General features: G+C 40.7%; 1 protein-coding gene across 3 annotated transcripts in view; it reads left to right on the top strand.

Moving 5' to 3' along the window:
- The window catches only part of GAPVD1 (GTPase activating protein and VPS9 domains 1), a 66,776-nt gene that overhangs the window by 15,975 nt on the left and 33,991 nt on the right, over window positions 1-16,810 (top strand). For 2 of the 3 annotated variants that reach the window (XM_054007352.1, XM_054007351.1), the window contains exons 2-3: window positions 7,401-7,616; window positions 9,850-10,693. In XM_054007352.1, coding sequence (XP_053863327.1) covers window positions 7,401-7,616; window positions 9,850-10,693 — 1,060 coding nt within the window. Of the gene's footprint in view, window positions 1-3,351; window positions 3,419-7,400; window positions 7,617-9,849; window positions 10,694-16,810 lie in introns of those variants that run through there. The other variant, XM_054007353.1, reaches the window with a different exon arrangement.

Genomic DNA, 16,810 nt, shown 5'->3' with positions numbered 1-16,810 from the left:
GAGTGGAAGGAGCTTGCAGTCCACAAGGGTGGGGGTCATGGACATGAGGCTATTCCCTATAATGTGCAAAACAAAATCAAGGTATTACTTAGTCTTAAGTTCTGCTGTATCTCCCTTGCAGACATGGAGAGAGTGCAGAGAAAAATAGAAGGTATCCTATAATAATTGTCAGCTACAATGCATTTTACAGGGCATTTGTTCCTCAGGGGGGAGCAATATTGTTTGTGCCTTGACCGGGCAGGCAGCGTGCATTTATATCTCATGTAAACTAACCAAATTTCTTTTCCTATAAGCACTGTCTCAATAAACTGAATTTTGCACAAATGAATACTTTCGTTATTCAAATCTGCTGCAGAAGTGGGAGTTGAGAACACATTGTAATTCTGCCATGCGGGCAGGCACCATTTTGAAGTAACAGAAGGAGGGGGGAAGGAGGCAGAGGCTCTTAGCTAACATCTGTCAACAATAATAATGAATAATAAATTGTAAAGATAGGTACTTACATGCTGAAGTTCCCACCAGGAGTCTGACTTCCTACCTGGCCTGAGTTTCTGGTGGGGATTCAGTCTCATCCAACACAGGGCAGAAATCGTGGTCCCATTGTGACAGGGCAGAACTGGGGCTGGCTTTCCAGGTGGCCGTTGTCAGGCTACTGAGTCCCAAAAGGATCCTGGCTCTCAGGGGACAGCTCATCTTCTGATGTGTCGAGCTGGTCATCCTTGCTGTGGGGGACAGTGCGGCAGCAGCTCCAGATAGTGCCTGGGTTGGGTTGTACTATAGCAGAATAGGCAACCTATGGCACGCGTACCAAAGGTGGCATGCGAGCTGATTTTCAGTGGCACTCACACTGCCCAGAATCCTGGCCACCGGTCCAGGGGGCTCTGCATTTTAATTTAATTTTAAATGAAGCTTCTTAAACATTTTAAAAACCTTATTTACTTTACATACAACAATAGTTTAGTTATATATTATAGACTTATAGAAAGAGACCTTCTAAAAACATTAAAATGTATTACTGGCACGCGAAACCTTAAATTAGAGTGAATAAATGAAGACTCGGCACACCACTTTTGAAAGGTTGCCAACCCCTGTACTATAAGTAGAATCTTGTCCAGTTAATAAAATAAAATTAAAAAAAAAATGGACAGATCACATTCCCCTACCGGATTGTCTCCTTTTATCCCTGTCAACATACTTTCTTGTGAGCGTCTAAGTCTTTATCCAGCACTGGCATCTTGGCATCTTGTGGATAGCTGCTTTGCAATGTCCATGAAAAGGTCCTTATGTGTGTGGCTGGCCACAAGAGTTTCCTGAATTTATGCTTCACTCCAGATGGTGAGGAAGTCCAAAGTGTCAGCACAGCTCCCAGTAGCTGCATGCAGCATGTTGTGGGGCTTTTGGAGTGCTATTGTGGGTGGATCACCAGTATAATGGTACAATGGGATCCAAGAGCAAATTGGAAACATCGGGCTCTGCACCATCTTTTCAAGGGGAGAAAGGTCACCCTGGAAACTTGGTATCAGGAAAGGGAGGGCACACAAGTAAATTGACAGGTCAGCAATGGTCGACCTGCAAAGCATTGTGGGGTAGCCTTTGAAAGCGTGCAAAAAGTAGTGCACAACAATTGTGTGCGCATAAAACACCAAACAAAATCCATTTAAAGTAATCCTAGTCCACTATGCAAGAGGGTTCCAGTGTTCCTGATAAATGCAGAGGTAGTGCTCAGTGATGGGTTGTGTCATTTGTATGCAAGCATTTTCAAACTGGATTAACTAGATTGGATCCAGTTTAAAACTCCAGTGTTAAACAAGCCCTCTGAGAAGGCAGTAGCTATTATCTGAAAGACTTTTGTTGGCTGATCTTGTTGGCCTGATTTTTACTGGGAAAAGAAATGTTAATGTAAGTGAGCTAACTTGAGGTGAAAACTAAATGAAGATAAGACCGTTTATATGTGTGTGTGTATGTGTGTGTGTATATATATATACCTGCCTGGGTTTTACCTATAGAACTCCAGTGTCTTCAAATGGTACTGTACATCAGGAGTAACTTAGGTCAGAAGTTGATCTTGAAATTGGAATTTAGTTTAATAAGTCATGAATGTATGAGCCAGAATGAAATTCAACTTTCTCTCCCATTGCTGTATTGGCTCTGAAGAGCTAACCGGAGTTGAAAAAATGATTCCCAAATGACTTCATATTAAGTGATAATATGGACATCACTGGAAAGAAAAAGCGGGCAATCTAGAGAAACATTATGTAGAACAGTAGAAAAAGAAGCCGGAGCCATGAATATGGCACTCAGAAGCCTGACTGACCAGCACAAGACCAAAATAAATAGTGGAAACTGGTAGAAATCCTATGTATCTGAGGGTGCAGGAGGATAAAGAAAGGAGGAGATAAATTTTCCTGTTTTCTGAAGTATCCACCTCGCTCCTTCACCCCTCCCCCCCAATCAAATAAATAAGATATGACCTGTTTCATATTGATTAACTTGCAGTCCTGGCTTTCAAGCTGTGGACAATGAACTTTGGTAAATGCTTTCTTTTCCTGCCCCATAACTAAGCTAGTGGGGTTGGAAATATGCTGTCTATCTTTTATGGAAAGTATGTTTGAAAGCTCTTACCCTTGAAAGCATTCTGGGTCCAAATTCTGCCTTCCTGTATGACATGCAACTCCAGAGTGAATAATTGGAATTGGGCCTTAAGTCCAAAATATTATTTGTTTCCTATATTTTTGCTGTTTATTTTCCAAAGAATTTACACTTCCATCTTGCTGTCTGCTTCAGCTTTCAGACACCCTGGGCCAAATTCTGTGCTGACTTGCATCCAGTTCAGGAAATCAAGTTGGCACTGAATTTGGCCAGGTATGTTTCTGGAGAAAATGTGGTTAAATAGTCAATTGGAACTCCAGCTCGCCTTGTGCTTGAGTTAATTAAAATTCTGTTGTCACTTTGAACTCCAAGTAGGTCCTCTGTTCTATATCAAGGGATCCCAGGAATCTAGGACTGTCAGAAGATTTTTGTATTGTATGCAAATTCTCAGAGTTGCCTTAAAGTTATTTAACTGCTTTGAAATCCTTACTCACCTTTCTAAAGCTAGTTTAAGGATATTTCTTGCTTTTTTTTAATACAGTTTTGTGAAGGAAAGATGAGTGCACTGATCTTTTAGCTTTTTAGAGAGCTATCATTGGCAGTCTTTTCTTCATAAATAACTTTCTGGTTATACTTTCTCATTTCCTCCACAGTTGAAGGTAATGTTATGACTAGCAAACAAGAGGAGCGTGTGAAGAAATAGCTGGCTTCCTTCTTACCAAAGCTGAATTTGCATTGTCTCCAACTACTAAATCTAACTGCTGCAGGGATTTTATCATATAAAAAAATCGTATGTTTTAGTCACAAAAATAAAACTCTTATTCAAAAGGTGAGCAAATTAAGTCCTTAGAATAATGAATAGCTTTCCAAATAACATAGCAAAAATGTTTAGTTTAATAAAAAACATTTTAAAAGTGTTTTGACCTACTCCAGGTTCCAAATAGTATGTCTTTACATAATTGAAAATGCAACTTTCAAATGGATCTCTTTATCCTACAGTCTTTAATACTAAGTAAAAGCATACCAGCCCCGTTTTTAAATTATACCAACTATTAATTAGTGGTGAAAAGCATTGAATAGTCTTCCTGTATTTCAGTTGCCATTGTGAAAGAGGTTGCCTTTGCAAAGTAAAACTTCTCCCTAGTAACAACTTGTAAAATCTAATGAAAATGTTCCTTATTCTTTAATGCGTGCACACACACACTCTTGCTGTACAGTCCCCTTTGAACAAAAAAAACTTTTGTAGTGCATGTGCAAGGTTAAAATGTACAAGCTCAACAAGAGATTGTTTTCACTATTAAAAACAGAGACTTTGTGAAACCCTATGCAAGTATTTGAGATGTAATTTTACTTTAGGGATCTGAAACTCATCAGATGCAGGTTAATTATAAAATGTCATGTATAATAGGGGAACTTTGCAAAACTAGGAACTTGCCTCCCCTCAAAACGTACACAGTGCATTGTCTCTCATCCAAAATGAGTTAAAATGAATTAATAATTCTACGCCATGGTGCCTGGGTACTGTAGTGATGAGGGCCATAAAAGTACCTAGGCAGCTCTTTAACTCATCCTGATGTGGTTATATATATCAAAATTTGTATGTTATAGCTAACTTGTTTTAGGTCCATAGATGCAATATTTTGTATTTTAGATGCAATATCTTGTAAAAACTGAGGAATACAATCACGTATGTCACTATATACATCATTTTTTCTGGTCACCTGGAAGTTGCTTTAACATAGGTATTTATAATCTATTTCTTGATTTTTATTGTAAGAATAATTTGTTGCAAGAAATCATTTGTTAGAAACCTTATGTTGCTGGCACAGTTCTGTCACATTAATAGAACTTCTCCATTCGTTTAAAGAGGCAGTCACTTTTAAAACTTTTTGTAAAGGTACCATGTATTCTTCTTGAAGTCTTTTTTTTATTTATTTTTTTTTGGTTTAATATATCAGAGGAGTAGCCATGTTAGTCTGTATCCACAAAAACAATGAGGAGTCCGGTGGCACCTTAAAGACTAACAAATTTATATTGGCATAAAAAACCCCCACTTCTTCAGATGCAACTGAAGAAATGGTTTTTTTTTACCCACAAAAGCTTATGCCCAAAGAAATCTTAGTCTTTAAGGTGCCACCGGACTCCTCGTTCTTTTGATTTAATATCACCTTCAAGTGGAGAGATGATCTCAGCATGAACTACAGCCTTTGGATTGATTTTTGTTAAGGATACTCTGAGTCTCCTTTGCAAGCTTAGAAAATGCTTTGTAAGTTGAGGTGTTCCGACATTTCTATATATAAAGATTCTATATGACAGCTATTTATGGCTTATCTTCCTTTGGATGATAGGGTTTTGCTTGTCAAGTTGAACCAATAGGTGAGGGAACTTGGGTAAGGAGTTGTTGGTGAGCCATGCTTTTGAACCATCAGGGTTTCTTTTAAAAATTCTGTGCCCAGTTAGGGAAGCTAATAAATATTATTTGGAGAGGATCCTGTGGTTTAGTGCCTGGTGTGGCCGGAAAGATCTTTAAAGGAGTACAAAGAGGAGAGTGATATGCCTGCAAATCATAAATCATATTCGCGTTCCCCGAGTGTGGGAGCAAGGAGCATTGCGAGATCAGGCTTCACTGAAGGTGCTAGAGCTGATAGGGAACAGACAGGCATTCCATTTATTATTGTATTTAAGTACCCATCACCATAGTATTTGGGTGCTCTACCATATACAGGGTGGTGGAGCTGGTCATAATTCTTCCTACCATACTAACACTCAAGAAGGCCTACATCTGATGGTGAGGAAATGCGTGGTCAGCTAAGGTAATTTTCTTTGTAAGAAATCAGGTGAGGTTAATGGCTGCTCAGTTTTCTTCTCTGTAATTGTGCTTACACAAATTATATTGTCCATGTTAATATGGTTTTCACAAATGATTCTTTAACATCTTAATTTAAATAAATAGAGGAAAAAGGGAAATTTCTTTTGAATAACTTGACCATTTTATCACAGGTCAACTGCAATATGCCTTATCTATCTAGATGTTTTAATTGGATAGTTATGACATGTTAGTTAACAGGTGCAAAGATCACACCTTTAAATCCTAAACTAGACAAGTTGCATCTGATTAATATTGCAATATCTGATTATATCATCATATAGTTACATATTTGGCAAACACTTCTGACCAACCTTCATTTTTAATTAATGGAGATATCCCATCTCCTAGAACTGGAAGGGACCTTGAAAGGTCATGGAGTCCAGCCCCCTGCCTTCACTAGCAGGACCAAGTACTGATTTTGCCCCAGATCCCCAAGTGGCCCCCTCAAGGATTGAACTCTCAACCCTGGGTTTAGCAGGCCAACGCTAAAACCACTGAGCTATCCCTTCCCCCCTTTATATTTCTAACATAATGAAAGATTTTAAATACTATGATACTTTTTTGGTTTATTTAGCCATTAAGAAGCAAGTAAGTCGTTCACTAAATACTTAGCTGCTGTTGTACTGTAATGGACTGTGCAGATTTCCTTTCCAACTTGAGGTTTCTTCAGTTTGTTTTGTCATTTAGAGAATTTCTGGATCATGGTCTGCAAGTACATTCCTGTGAGTTGGGATGTTCGAGGAGACATTGTTGAATGAGTTCTACTATTGAATAGCAATGCATTCTGTGCATGTTTATGTATGGGTGGTGCTAGTTATGAGAGTCTCTTTAGCAGAAAAGGCAAATTGAATAGTGTAGAAGACAGAATCCTCTTTATTTCGCATAAAAGCAGGAATTTCTGTCGGTCATGGGGCTACTAGACCCAAACACTTATTTTAAACTGCAGCATAGCTTAGTATGTGTTCTGATAAATCTTATTCACATGTACTCCTTTGCTCACTGAGCACTGACCTGACCATATAATATGTCAAAATGGGACTCCTTTCCCCCTTCTACCTCCCTGAGTCTGAGTGTCATCATGCTGGCCTCCACCATTAGAAATTAGAAGGGTAATCCTGAGGGTGTTCTCCCTCCCCCACGTCCCCTCACCCCAGTATGGCACTTTGGGGGAGAGCTTTACTGTTATTAGTGAAAATAGAGTAATGTTTAAGTTACCAGAGCTGAGGGCAGCTTTAATGTATGTGGAACTGGCCAATATGATGTCACTGAACCCTGCAAGTGCATGTGAGAAATTTTGAAGATGACATTATCAATTTGAAGTGTTTTACAGTGATGAAGGATGGCCCAATAACTAGGCATGTTGCCTGGGGTTTGGGAGGTGGGGCTAGATTTAAAATTTTTATTAAAAGCTAATGTTAAAAAAAATTATAGAATACAAAGGTTCAGAAAAGAGTATCTGTACATCTGGGTATAGTGTTTAGATTGTCCACAAATACAAAGTTTGTTTTTAAAGTCATGAGATACATAGAGTACATAATCAGCAATAACCCAACTTGAGGTGAATAGATTTAACAATACAGTTTAGATATTAGAATCCGAGTACTCGGGTACATCCCTCATGAAAAGTTGTACAGAGATTTGGTTGTGGAAAGCAAAATATATCAATGAGTGGAGATTGTCCTTCAGTAACTGAGAATTAGGTTGGTTGTCCATTTAGAAAATACAGTCCAGGAAGAAAGTAGGGATCCATGAGGAAAATAGGGATCAAAGATAGGTACTGTAAATACAGTAAGTCATAAACTTACAATTATCACTCGTTCTTAAATTTTATCAAGAAGTTTTTGATAACTTTTCAGTATTCAAATTCTTTTTGTCAGTTGGAGTTTTAAAAAATAGCAGCTCTATATAATGTGAAATTCTTCATGTATTTTTCCTTTTGCAGTGAGTACTGTGTAGTCCTCTCACCCTCAAAGATGGTGAAGCTGGATATTCACACTCTGGCTCATCACCTCAAGCAGGAACGGCTCTATGTAAACTCAGAAAAGCAACTTATTCAGAGATTAAATGCAGATGTATTGAAGACAGCTGAGAAACTGTACCACACAGCGTGGATTTCCAAGCAGCAAAGGATTAACTTGGACAGACTTATCATAACAAGGTGATAAATGCTTTGTGGGAAATTGAACTCCTAAACTCTTGTGATTTAAAAGAATTCCGTGACTCTTTTCATACTGTATATAGAACACAGCAGGTGATTCTAATGATAAAATTTTAATGGCTATAAAACCATTCTAAAAATTATTCTAAAACAGGAAGTCTGAGTTGTCAGATTTGCTCTTAAATATGATGTGACTACTGGTAGTTCAAACACTCTACCTTTTAAAAAAATTTTTATTTATTTTTGGCCTTTGTGTGTGTGTGTGTGTATATATGTTGCATCTCTTCTGATTGGTAGTTCGTAGTAAGAAATTATGTTTTTATTATTAAACACTCAAATTTGTTGTTGTAATGAAGCTCATACATTGACTAATGTTCAAAATTTTTTTTTTAAACTTACAATAAAGATTGTAGATGTTAACTGCTATCATTTTTTTTTTAAAGGAAAAATTCTTGCAGTGTATTTTTCACTCTATTGTCTAGAGCAGCATTTTTCAAAGTTCGGGTCGCAACCCAGTACTGGGTTGCGGCATGTAAGGGACTGGGTCGCTCTGGTCAGCACAGCTGAATGGGACGTTAAAAGTCCCGTTGGTGGTGCTGCCCAGCTAAGGCAGGCTAGTTCCTACCTGTTCCGAACCGCGCTGCGCCCTGGAAGCGGCCAGCAGCAGGTCCGGCTTCTAGGTGGGAGGGCCACGGGGCTCCGTGCGCTGCCCCCGCCCCCAAGCGCTGGCTCCAAACTCCCACTGGCCAGTTACCAGCCAGTGGGAGCTTGGGGGGGGGGAGGGCACGGTGCCTGCGGGCGAGAGCCGCTTGCGCACCTCTGCGTAGGAGCCGGACCTGCTGCTGACTACTTCAGGTGCAGCGTGGCCTATGGTGCCAGGACAGGTCGGAAGCCTGCATCTGCACCCCAGCTGTGCCGCTGACCAGGAGCCGCCAGAGGTAACCCCATGCCCCAACCTTGCGCCCCAATCCCCTGCCCCAGCCGTGAGCGCCCCCCGAAACCCCTTCCTGTACCCCAAGCCCCTCATCCTGAGCCTGCACCCCCAGAGCCCTGACCCGCTCCTGCACCCTGCCCCACCCCGGAGCCCCTGCTGCACCCCAAAACCCTCATCCCTGGCCCTACCCCAGAGCCTGCACTCCCAGCCCAGAGCCCTGATCCCCTCCTGCACCCCAATCCCCTGCCCCATCCTGGAGCCCCCTCCCACACTCCGAGCGCCTCATCCCCAGCTCCGTTGGGTCGCAGGCATCAACAGTTTTCTTCAGTTGGGTCCCCAGAAAAAAGTTTGAAAACCATTGGTCTAGAGCTCCTGGTAATGGATTCAGAATGCTGCTGCTTTTAGATTTAATTGTCTATTAAAAATTAGGGCTGTCGATTAATCGCAGTTACTGCATGCAGTTAACTCAAAACAAATTAACAGGTTATTTTTTTAAATGAGCCTTAATCTTACATCTCTGGAGATGGGATGCGGCGGTGGCGGGAAGGTAGGCACTGCCTGTGCCAGTGGGCAGAAGGCAGACAGGGAGAAGAGACTGCTGGCAATTTGGGAGAGCTGGTTAAACACCTTCCGGGGGAGGAGGAGAGAAGAGCCCGGCCTTAGGAGTGTGCAAGGGAGGCTACCACCCAGGGCGCTGTGCTGAAAGGGGTTAGGGAGGAAGCTGCTACATGCCTCTGGGACAGGGATACCTGTGCTCCACTGCTGCTCTTGGCCAACCTGCTCCGGACCGGGAGCCTGCCTCCTGTCTGCTGCACAAAGTGGGGGTGAAGGGCCTATGTTGGGGTATCCCCCTCCTCCTGCCCGTGTACCCAGTCGCCACTGAGCTGAGGTGGGGGATCAGAGAGAGCCTGTCTGCTGCTGGCTCAGGGGTGAGCGCTGCCAACAGCAACTGCAGCTGGCTGAAAAAAGCATTAAAGTTTCTGAGTGCTCCGTTTAAAGAGAGAGTGCTCCCCCAACACACACACACGCAAATATTTTTAATAAAAAATAATACAAAGTGAGCACCGTACACTTTGTATTCTGTATTGTAATTTAAATCAGTATATTTGAAAATATAGAAAACATCCAAAAATATTTAAATAAATGGTATCCTATTCTATTCTATTATTGTTTAACAGTCTGATTAAAACTACAATTAATCAGGACTTTTTTTGTCTTGTGATTAATCGCAATTAATTTTTTATAGTTTGACAGCCCTGTTACAAATAATTGAATTATTTCACTGTTTTTTCTCTGAAGTGCCGAAGCTTCTCCTGCTGAATGCTGCCAGCATGCCAAAGTCTTGGAGGACACACAGTTTGTTGATGGGTACAAGCAGTTGGGATTTCAAGAGACTGCTTATGGAGAATTCCTCAACAGGTTGAGAGAGAACCCTAGGCTTATTGCTTCCTCTCTGGTTGCTGGAGAGAAACTCAACCAGGACAACACACAAAGTGTTATTTACACAGTCTTTACCTCCATCTATGGCAATTGCATCATGCAGGAAGATGAGAGCTACCTCCTTCAAGTTTTGCGTTACTTGATAGAATTTGAACTAAAGGAAAGCGACAATCCCAGACGGCTTTTGAGGAGAGGCACCTGTGCATTCAGCATTTTATTCAAACTTTTTTCTGAAGGACTCTTTTCTGCAAAACTCTTCCTCACTGCAACATTGCATGAGCCAATCATGCAGCTGCTGGTGGAAGATGAAGACCACCTAGAAACAGATGCAAACAAATTGATCGAGAGGTTCTCTCCCGCACAACAGGAAAAACTCTTTGGGGAGAAAGGCACTGAAAGGTTCAAACAAAAAGTCCAAGAAATGGTGGATTCCAATGAGGCTAAGTTAGTGGCTTTGGTGAACAAATTCATTGGTTATCTCAAGCAGAATACATACTGCTTTCCGCATAGCTTGAGATGGATTTTATCACAAATGTACAAAACACTCTCCTGTGTAGACCGGCTGGAGGGTGGGGAGGTGCGAGCAATGTGCACAGATCTTCTGCTTGCATGTTTCATTTGTCCTGCAGTTGTCAACCCAGAACAGTATGGAATAATTTCCGATGCCCCAATAAACGAGGTGGCAAGATTTAATCTGATGCAGGTATGACTTTCTTTTTTATGTTACTCTAAACAAATGAGACCAGATAAGAACGGCCGTACTGGGTCAGACCAGTGGTCCATCTAGCCCAGTTTTTTGTCTTCCATCAGTGTCCAATGACAGAAGCTTGAGAGGGAATGAACAGGGCAATTTTGAATGATGTATCCTGTCATCCAGTCCCAGCTTTTAGCAGTTGGAGGTTTAGGGACACCAGGAACATAGAGTTGTGTCCCTGATCATCTTGGCTAATAGCCATTGATGGACCTATTCTCCATTAATTTGTCTCATTCTTTTTTAAGCCACCCAGCAGGCTATCAATTGCCGGGCAGTTCAGCTGTTCCTCCCCCCACTGTCGTGTGCTGCTCCTGCCCTCTGCCTTGGAGCTGGTCCCAGGAGTCTCCTGCTTGCTGTGCGGGGGCAGGGGGAGGAGAAGAGGGGTGCTAATGTCAAGGTGTCCGCCCACTCCTGCCCCCCATCTTCACAGAGCGGGGGGGACATGACAGGGCTCAGGACTGAGGGAGCTGGCTGGCAGCAGCTGCTGTCTCAACTTGTTGATCTACTTAAAAAGGTAGAGTACTTAGAGTGGGGTCAGCGTACTTAAAGGGGCAGTGCGTGTGTGTCTCTCACACAGTCACTCACTCACTCTGTGTCTCTCTCTGCCATGCTGTTTCTTCTCCCTCCATTCCTGCTGCCTTGTAGAGTGTGAGGCTACATTAACAACAATGTGTTGTTAACCCTTGTGGGCTCAGACGAGTGCTAGTTCATCATTTAGCAGTAAGGCATTCCCTGGGAAATATCCCACTCTCTGATTCCACCATCTCAACCAAGCAAAATTTCCCTCCCCCCCCTTACATTAATTCTTATGGGGAAATTGGATTCACTTAACATCGTTTTGCTTAAAGTAGCATTTTTCAGGAACATAACTACAATGTTAAGTGGGGAATTACTGTACTTTTAGCCTTCAGAGCATCCCATGGCAAAGAGTTCCATATGTTGACTGTGCGTTGTGTGAAGAAATACTTCCTTTTGTTTGTTTTAAACCTGCTGCCTATTAATTTCATCACGTGACCCCTAATTCGTGTGTTCTGCGAAGGTGTAAATAAAACACTTCCCTGTTCACTTTCTCCATGCCTTTCGCAATTTTATAGACCTCTATCATATTCCCTCTTGGTTGTTTCTTTGTTCAATTTAGAAATCTGGAAGATGTTGGATACCCCAGTCATTTTGGTTGCCCTACTCAGTACTTTTCACAATTCTAGTATGTTTTTTGAGATGGGGCGACTAGAACTGCACCTAGTATTCAAGATATGGGCGTACCATGGATTTATAGGATCTATATTCTGTCTTACATTTCCTAACATTGTTAGTTGTGTTGTTTTTTACTGGCGCTGCACACTGAGTGGATGTTTTCAGAGAACTATCCATGATGACTCCAAGATCTTTCTTGAGTGGTAACAGCTAATTTAGACCCCATCATTTTAATGTATAGTTGGGATTATTTTTTCCCGTGTGCATTACTTTTCACTTAGCAACATCAAGTTTCATCTGCTATTTTGTTGCCCAGGCACCCAGTTTTGTGAGATCCCTTTGTAATTCTTCACAATTGGCTTGGACTTCACTATCTTGAGTAATTTTGTATCATCTGCAAATTTTCCAACCCCACGATTCACCCCCTTTTCCGCAGTATAGGTCCCAGTACAGATCCCTGGGGGACCCCACTATTTACTTCACACTATTGTGAAAACTGACTGTTTTTTTTCCTACCCTTTGTTTCCTATCTTTTAATGACTTACTGATCCATGAGAGAACCCTTCCCTCTTATTCCTTAACTAGTTTGATTAAGAGCTTTTGGTGAGGGTTATTATCAAAGGCTTTCTCAAAGTCCAAGTATGCTTATCAGCTGGATCCCCCTTGTCCACATGCTTGTTGACCCCGTCTGGTTGTTCTAATAGAATGGTGAGGCATGATTTCCCTTTACAAAAGCATCCATGTGTCCAGGGCTTTGGAGCGGAGCCCGGAGCTGGAGCGCAGAGCAGCTCCGGAGCAGTGGAGCTGCAGGTTTTTGCCTGGAGCTGGAGCGGAGCCGGAGCACAGCTCCAAAGCTCCTGCATATGTCTGATAATTCTGTTCTTTACTATAGTTTCAAGCAGTTTGCCTGGTACTGAAGTTAGACTTATTGGCCTGTAATTGCCAGGATCGCCTCTGGAGCTTTTTAAAAAATTGATATTACGTTAGCTACCCTCCAGTCATCTGGTTCAGAGACTGATTTTAAGTAATGAGTTATGTACCACAGTTAGTAGTTCTTCAGTTTCGTATTGGACTTCCTTCAGAACTCTTTGATAAAATGAATAGTAATAAGTCACCAGGACCAGATGGTATTCATCTGTTTGTTCCAGCCTCCTCTATTGACAACTGAATCTGGGACAGTTCCTCAGATTTGTTACCTGAAAAGAATGGCTTGTGTGTGGGGATCTCCCCCATATCCTCTGCAGTTAAGACAATGCAAAGAATTAATTAGCTTTGCTGCAATAGCCTTGTCTTCCTGGTGCGCTCTTTTAGCATTTCAGTCATACAGTGGCCCTACTGATTGTTTTGGCAGGCTTCCTACTTCTGATGTAGTTAACTTTTTTTGTTGTCTTGAGTTAGTTGCTCTTCATATTCTTTCGTGGCCTGCTTTATAATTGACTTGCCAGAGTCTATGCTCCTTTCTATTTTCCTCACTAGGATTTGACTTCCAGTTTTTAAAGGATACCTTTTTTGCCTCTTATTTCTTTTTACTTTGCTATTTAGCTATGGTGGCATTTTTTGTTATTACTGTTCTATTCTTTGTTTTTCAAATTTGGGGTATACATTTTGTTTGAGCCTCCTATTATGGTGTTTTTAAATAGTTTCCCTGTAGTTTGCCGGTGTTTCACTCTTGTGACTGTTCCTTTTAATTTCTGTTTAACTATCTTCCTCATTATTGTACAGTTCCCCTTTTTGAAGTTAAATTCGATTGTGGTGGGTGTTTTTGGCATTTTTTCCTCTACAAGAATGTTAAATTTAACTACATTATGGTCTCTATTATTGAGCAGTTCAACTATATTTAACTGCTGTCCATATCCTATTCTCCACTTACGACTAAATCAAGACTTGCCTCTCCCCTCGTAGGTACCAGGACAAGCTACTCCTTGGTGTCTAGAAATTTTTCTCTCCATTCCTTCCTGAGGTGACATGTACCATGTCAATATGAGAATAATTGAAATCCCCCATTATTATTGTGTTTTCTGCCTTTATAGCCTCTTTGTAACATCTCCCTGAGCATTTCACAATCACCATCCTGATCAGGTGGTTGGTAGAATATTCCTACAGCTATACACTTATTGTTCAACCATGGAATTTCTATTCAGAGAGATTCTATGGGGCAGTGTTATTCATTTAAGATTTTTACTTTGAGTCTGTGCTTTCTTTCTTTCAGATAGAGTGCCCCACTGGTATGACCTACTGTCATTCCTGTATATTTTGAATCCAGGTATTACCATGTCCCGTCAGTTATCCTCCTTCCACTAAGTTTTTGTGATGCCTATTTATATCAATATCCTCATTTAATACCAGGCATTGTAGTTCACCCATCTTTGTATTTAGATATCTAGCAGTTGTATATAAACACTTGTACATTTTGTATTTAAATGGGGCTCTTTTGCATTTGACTGTTCCTTACTAGCTCCTGTCTATACTTTACCAAATTCTTTCCTATTGTCTTTACTAGGACGTAGAGATCCCCCTTTAATAAATTCATTCCAAAGGAATTTTTCTGCCTGAACTACTTTCTGCTTCACACCTGTCAGCTTTCCTCCAAACCTTAGTTTAAAAAATCCTTTACAGTCCTTTGCAATCTATCCTCATATCTGAGATCTTCTAAGCATTTATTGGGGCTATTGTTAAAGTATTTTTACTGGTTTTACTAGGAATAAGATGATGAATACTGATATAAAAATATTTCTGCTATTATGATTCTGAAGAGGCAAATTTTAAAGCTTGAATACCCATTTGTTTTAAAATGTTGAGTTTTAAAAGACATTTATTGATGTTTTTGATTGCTGCTGTTGAAGTTGAGAAATATATAGCAAACATCTAAACTCTGCTTTAAAAGGCAATACACCTGCTTTTATAAGGGTGAGAGCTGTAAAGTATAAATATTTGTAAGACTGGTCTAGCAGCGCTTGTGAATTTTAATACCCTTCCACTTTTGCTAGCATATTTGTATTTTTTGCTAATCTGGACTAACTGAAATAATAGAATTTCATACAGCTGTAGGACTGGAAGAGACCTCGAGAGGTCTTCTAGTCCAGTCCCCTCTATTCCAGGCAGGACTAAGTCTTATCTAGAACATCCCTGACAGGTGTTTGTCTAACGGGCTCTTAAAAATCTCCAATGATAGAGATTCCACAACATCCCTAGACAATTTATTTCAGTGCTTAACTACCCTGACAGTTAGGAAGTTTTCCTAATGTCTAACCTAAACAGCCCTTTCTGCATTTTAAGACCACTGCTTCTTGTCCTATTCAATCTCTCCTCATAGGTCATGTTTTCTAGACCTTTAATCTTTTTTGTTGTTGTTGTTCTCTGGACTCTCTAATTTGTCCACGTATTTCCCAAAATGTGGCACCCAGAACTGGACACAATACTCCAGTTGAAGCTGTATCAGCGCAGAGTAGAACGGAAGAATTACTTCTCACATCTTGCTTACAACACTCCTGGTAATACATCCCAGAATATTATTTGCACCCCCCACCCCCCCTTTTTTTTTTTTTTTTTTTTTTTTTTTTGCAACAGTCAACACTGTTGACTCATATTTAGCTTGTTATCCACTATGACCCCCAGATCTTTTTCCACAGTACTCTTTCTTAGGCAGTCATTTCCCATTTTGTTGTGTGCAACTGATAGTTCCTTCTAAGAGGAGTACTTTGCATTTGTCCTTATTGAACTTCATCTGATTTACTTCAGACAGTTTCTCCAATTTGTCCAGATCGTTTTGAATTTTAATCCTATCCTCCAAAGCACTTGCAACCCCTCTCAGCTTGGTATTGTCTGCAACTTTATAAGTGTACTCTCTGTGCCATTATCTAAATCATTGATGAAGATATTGAACAGAACTAGACCCAGAACTGATCCCTGTGCGACCCCACTCAATATGCCCTTCCAGCTTCACTGTGAACCCCTGATAACTACCCTCTGGGAATGGTTTTCCAATCAGTTATTCACCCACCCTTATAGTAGCTCCATCTAGGTTGTGTTTCCCTACTTTGTTTATGAGAAGGTCATGCGAGACAGTATCAGAAGCCTTACTTAAAGTCAAGATATACCACATCTACTACTTTCCCCCCATCCACAAGGCTTGTTACCCTGAAGAAAGCTATTAGGTTAGTTTGACATGATTTGTTCTTAACAAATCCATGCTGACTGTTACTTATCACCTTCTAGGTGTCTGCAAATTGTTTGCTTGATTATTTGCTTAATTATCTTTCTGGGTACTGAAGTTAAGCTGACTGGTCTGTAATTCCCCAGGTTGTCTTTATTCCCCCTTTTTAGCTTGGCACTATATTTGCCTTTTTCCAGTCCTCTGGAATCTCTCCCATCTTCCATGACTTTTCAAAGATAATTGCTAATGGCTCAGATATCCCTTCAGACCGCTCCGTGAGTATTCTAAGATGTATTTCATTAGGCCCTGGTGACTTGAAGACGTCTAACTTGTCTAAGTAATTTTTAACTTGTTCTTTCCCTATTTTAGCCTCTGATCCTACCTAATCTTCACTGGCATTCACTATGTTAGATGTCCAATTGCTACTAAACTTTTTGGTGAAAACTGAAACAAAGTCATTTAGCACTTCTGCCAAATGTCTGTCTCCTTTATCCTCTGAATGGATGTACACCATGTTGCTTATTGGGCAACTACTCGCTGTATTAACACTTTAAAATATGCCTTGAGGTGACAGAATTTATTGTCTTTGTGCAAATGTTTTGGGAACTTAATATTCATTAGTGGTATTAAATAGCATCCACTTGACTAAAAAACTACTGCATGCTCCTTGTACATGAGGCAAAATATGGCATCAATGTATGTAAGTGTAACTGGTATAC

Source organism: Malaclemys terrapin, chromosome 17 (genome assembly GCF_027887155.1).
Source record: "Malaclemys terrapin pileata isolate rMalTer1 chromosome 17, rMalTer1.hap1, whole genome shotgun sequence".
NCBI lineage: Eukaryota > Metazoa > Chordata > Testudines > Emydidae > Malaclemys > Malaclemys terrapin.
The sequence above is the reverse complement of the archived record's forward strand: the minus strand, read 5'-3'. Positions and strand labels throughout refer to the sequence as shown.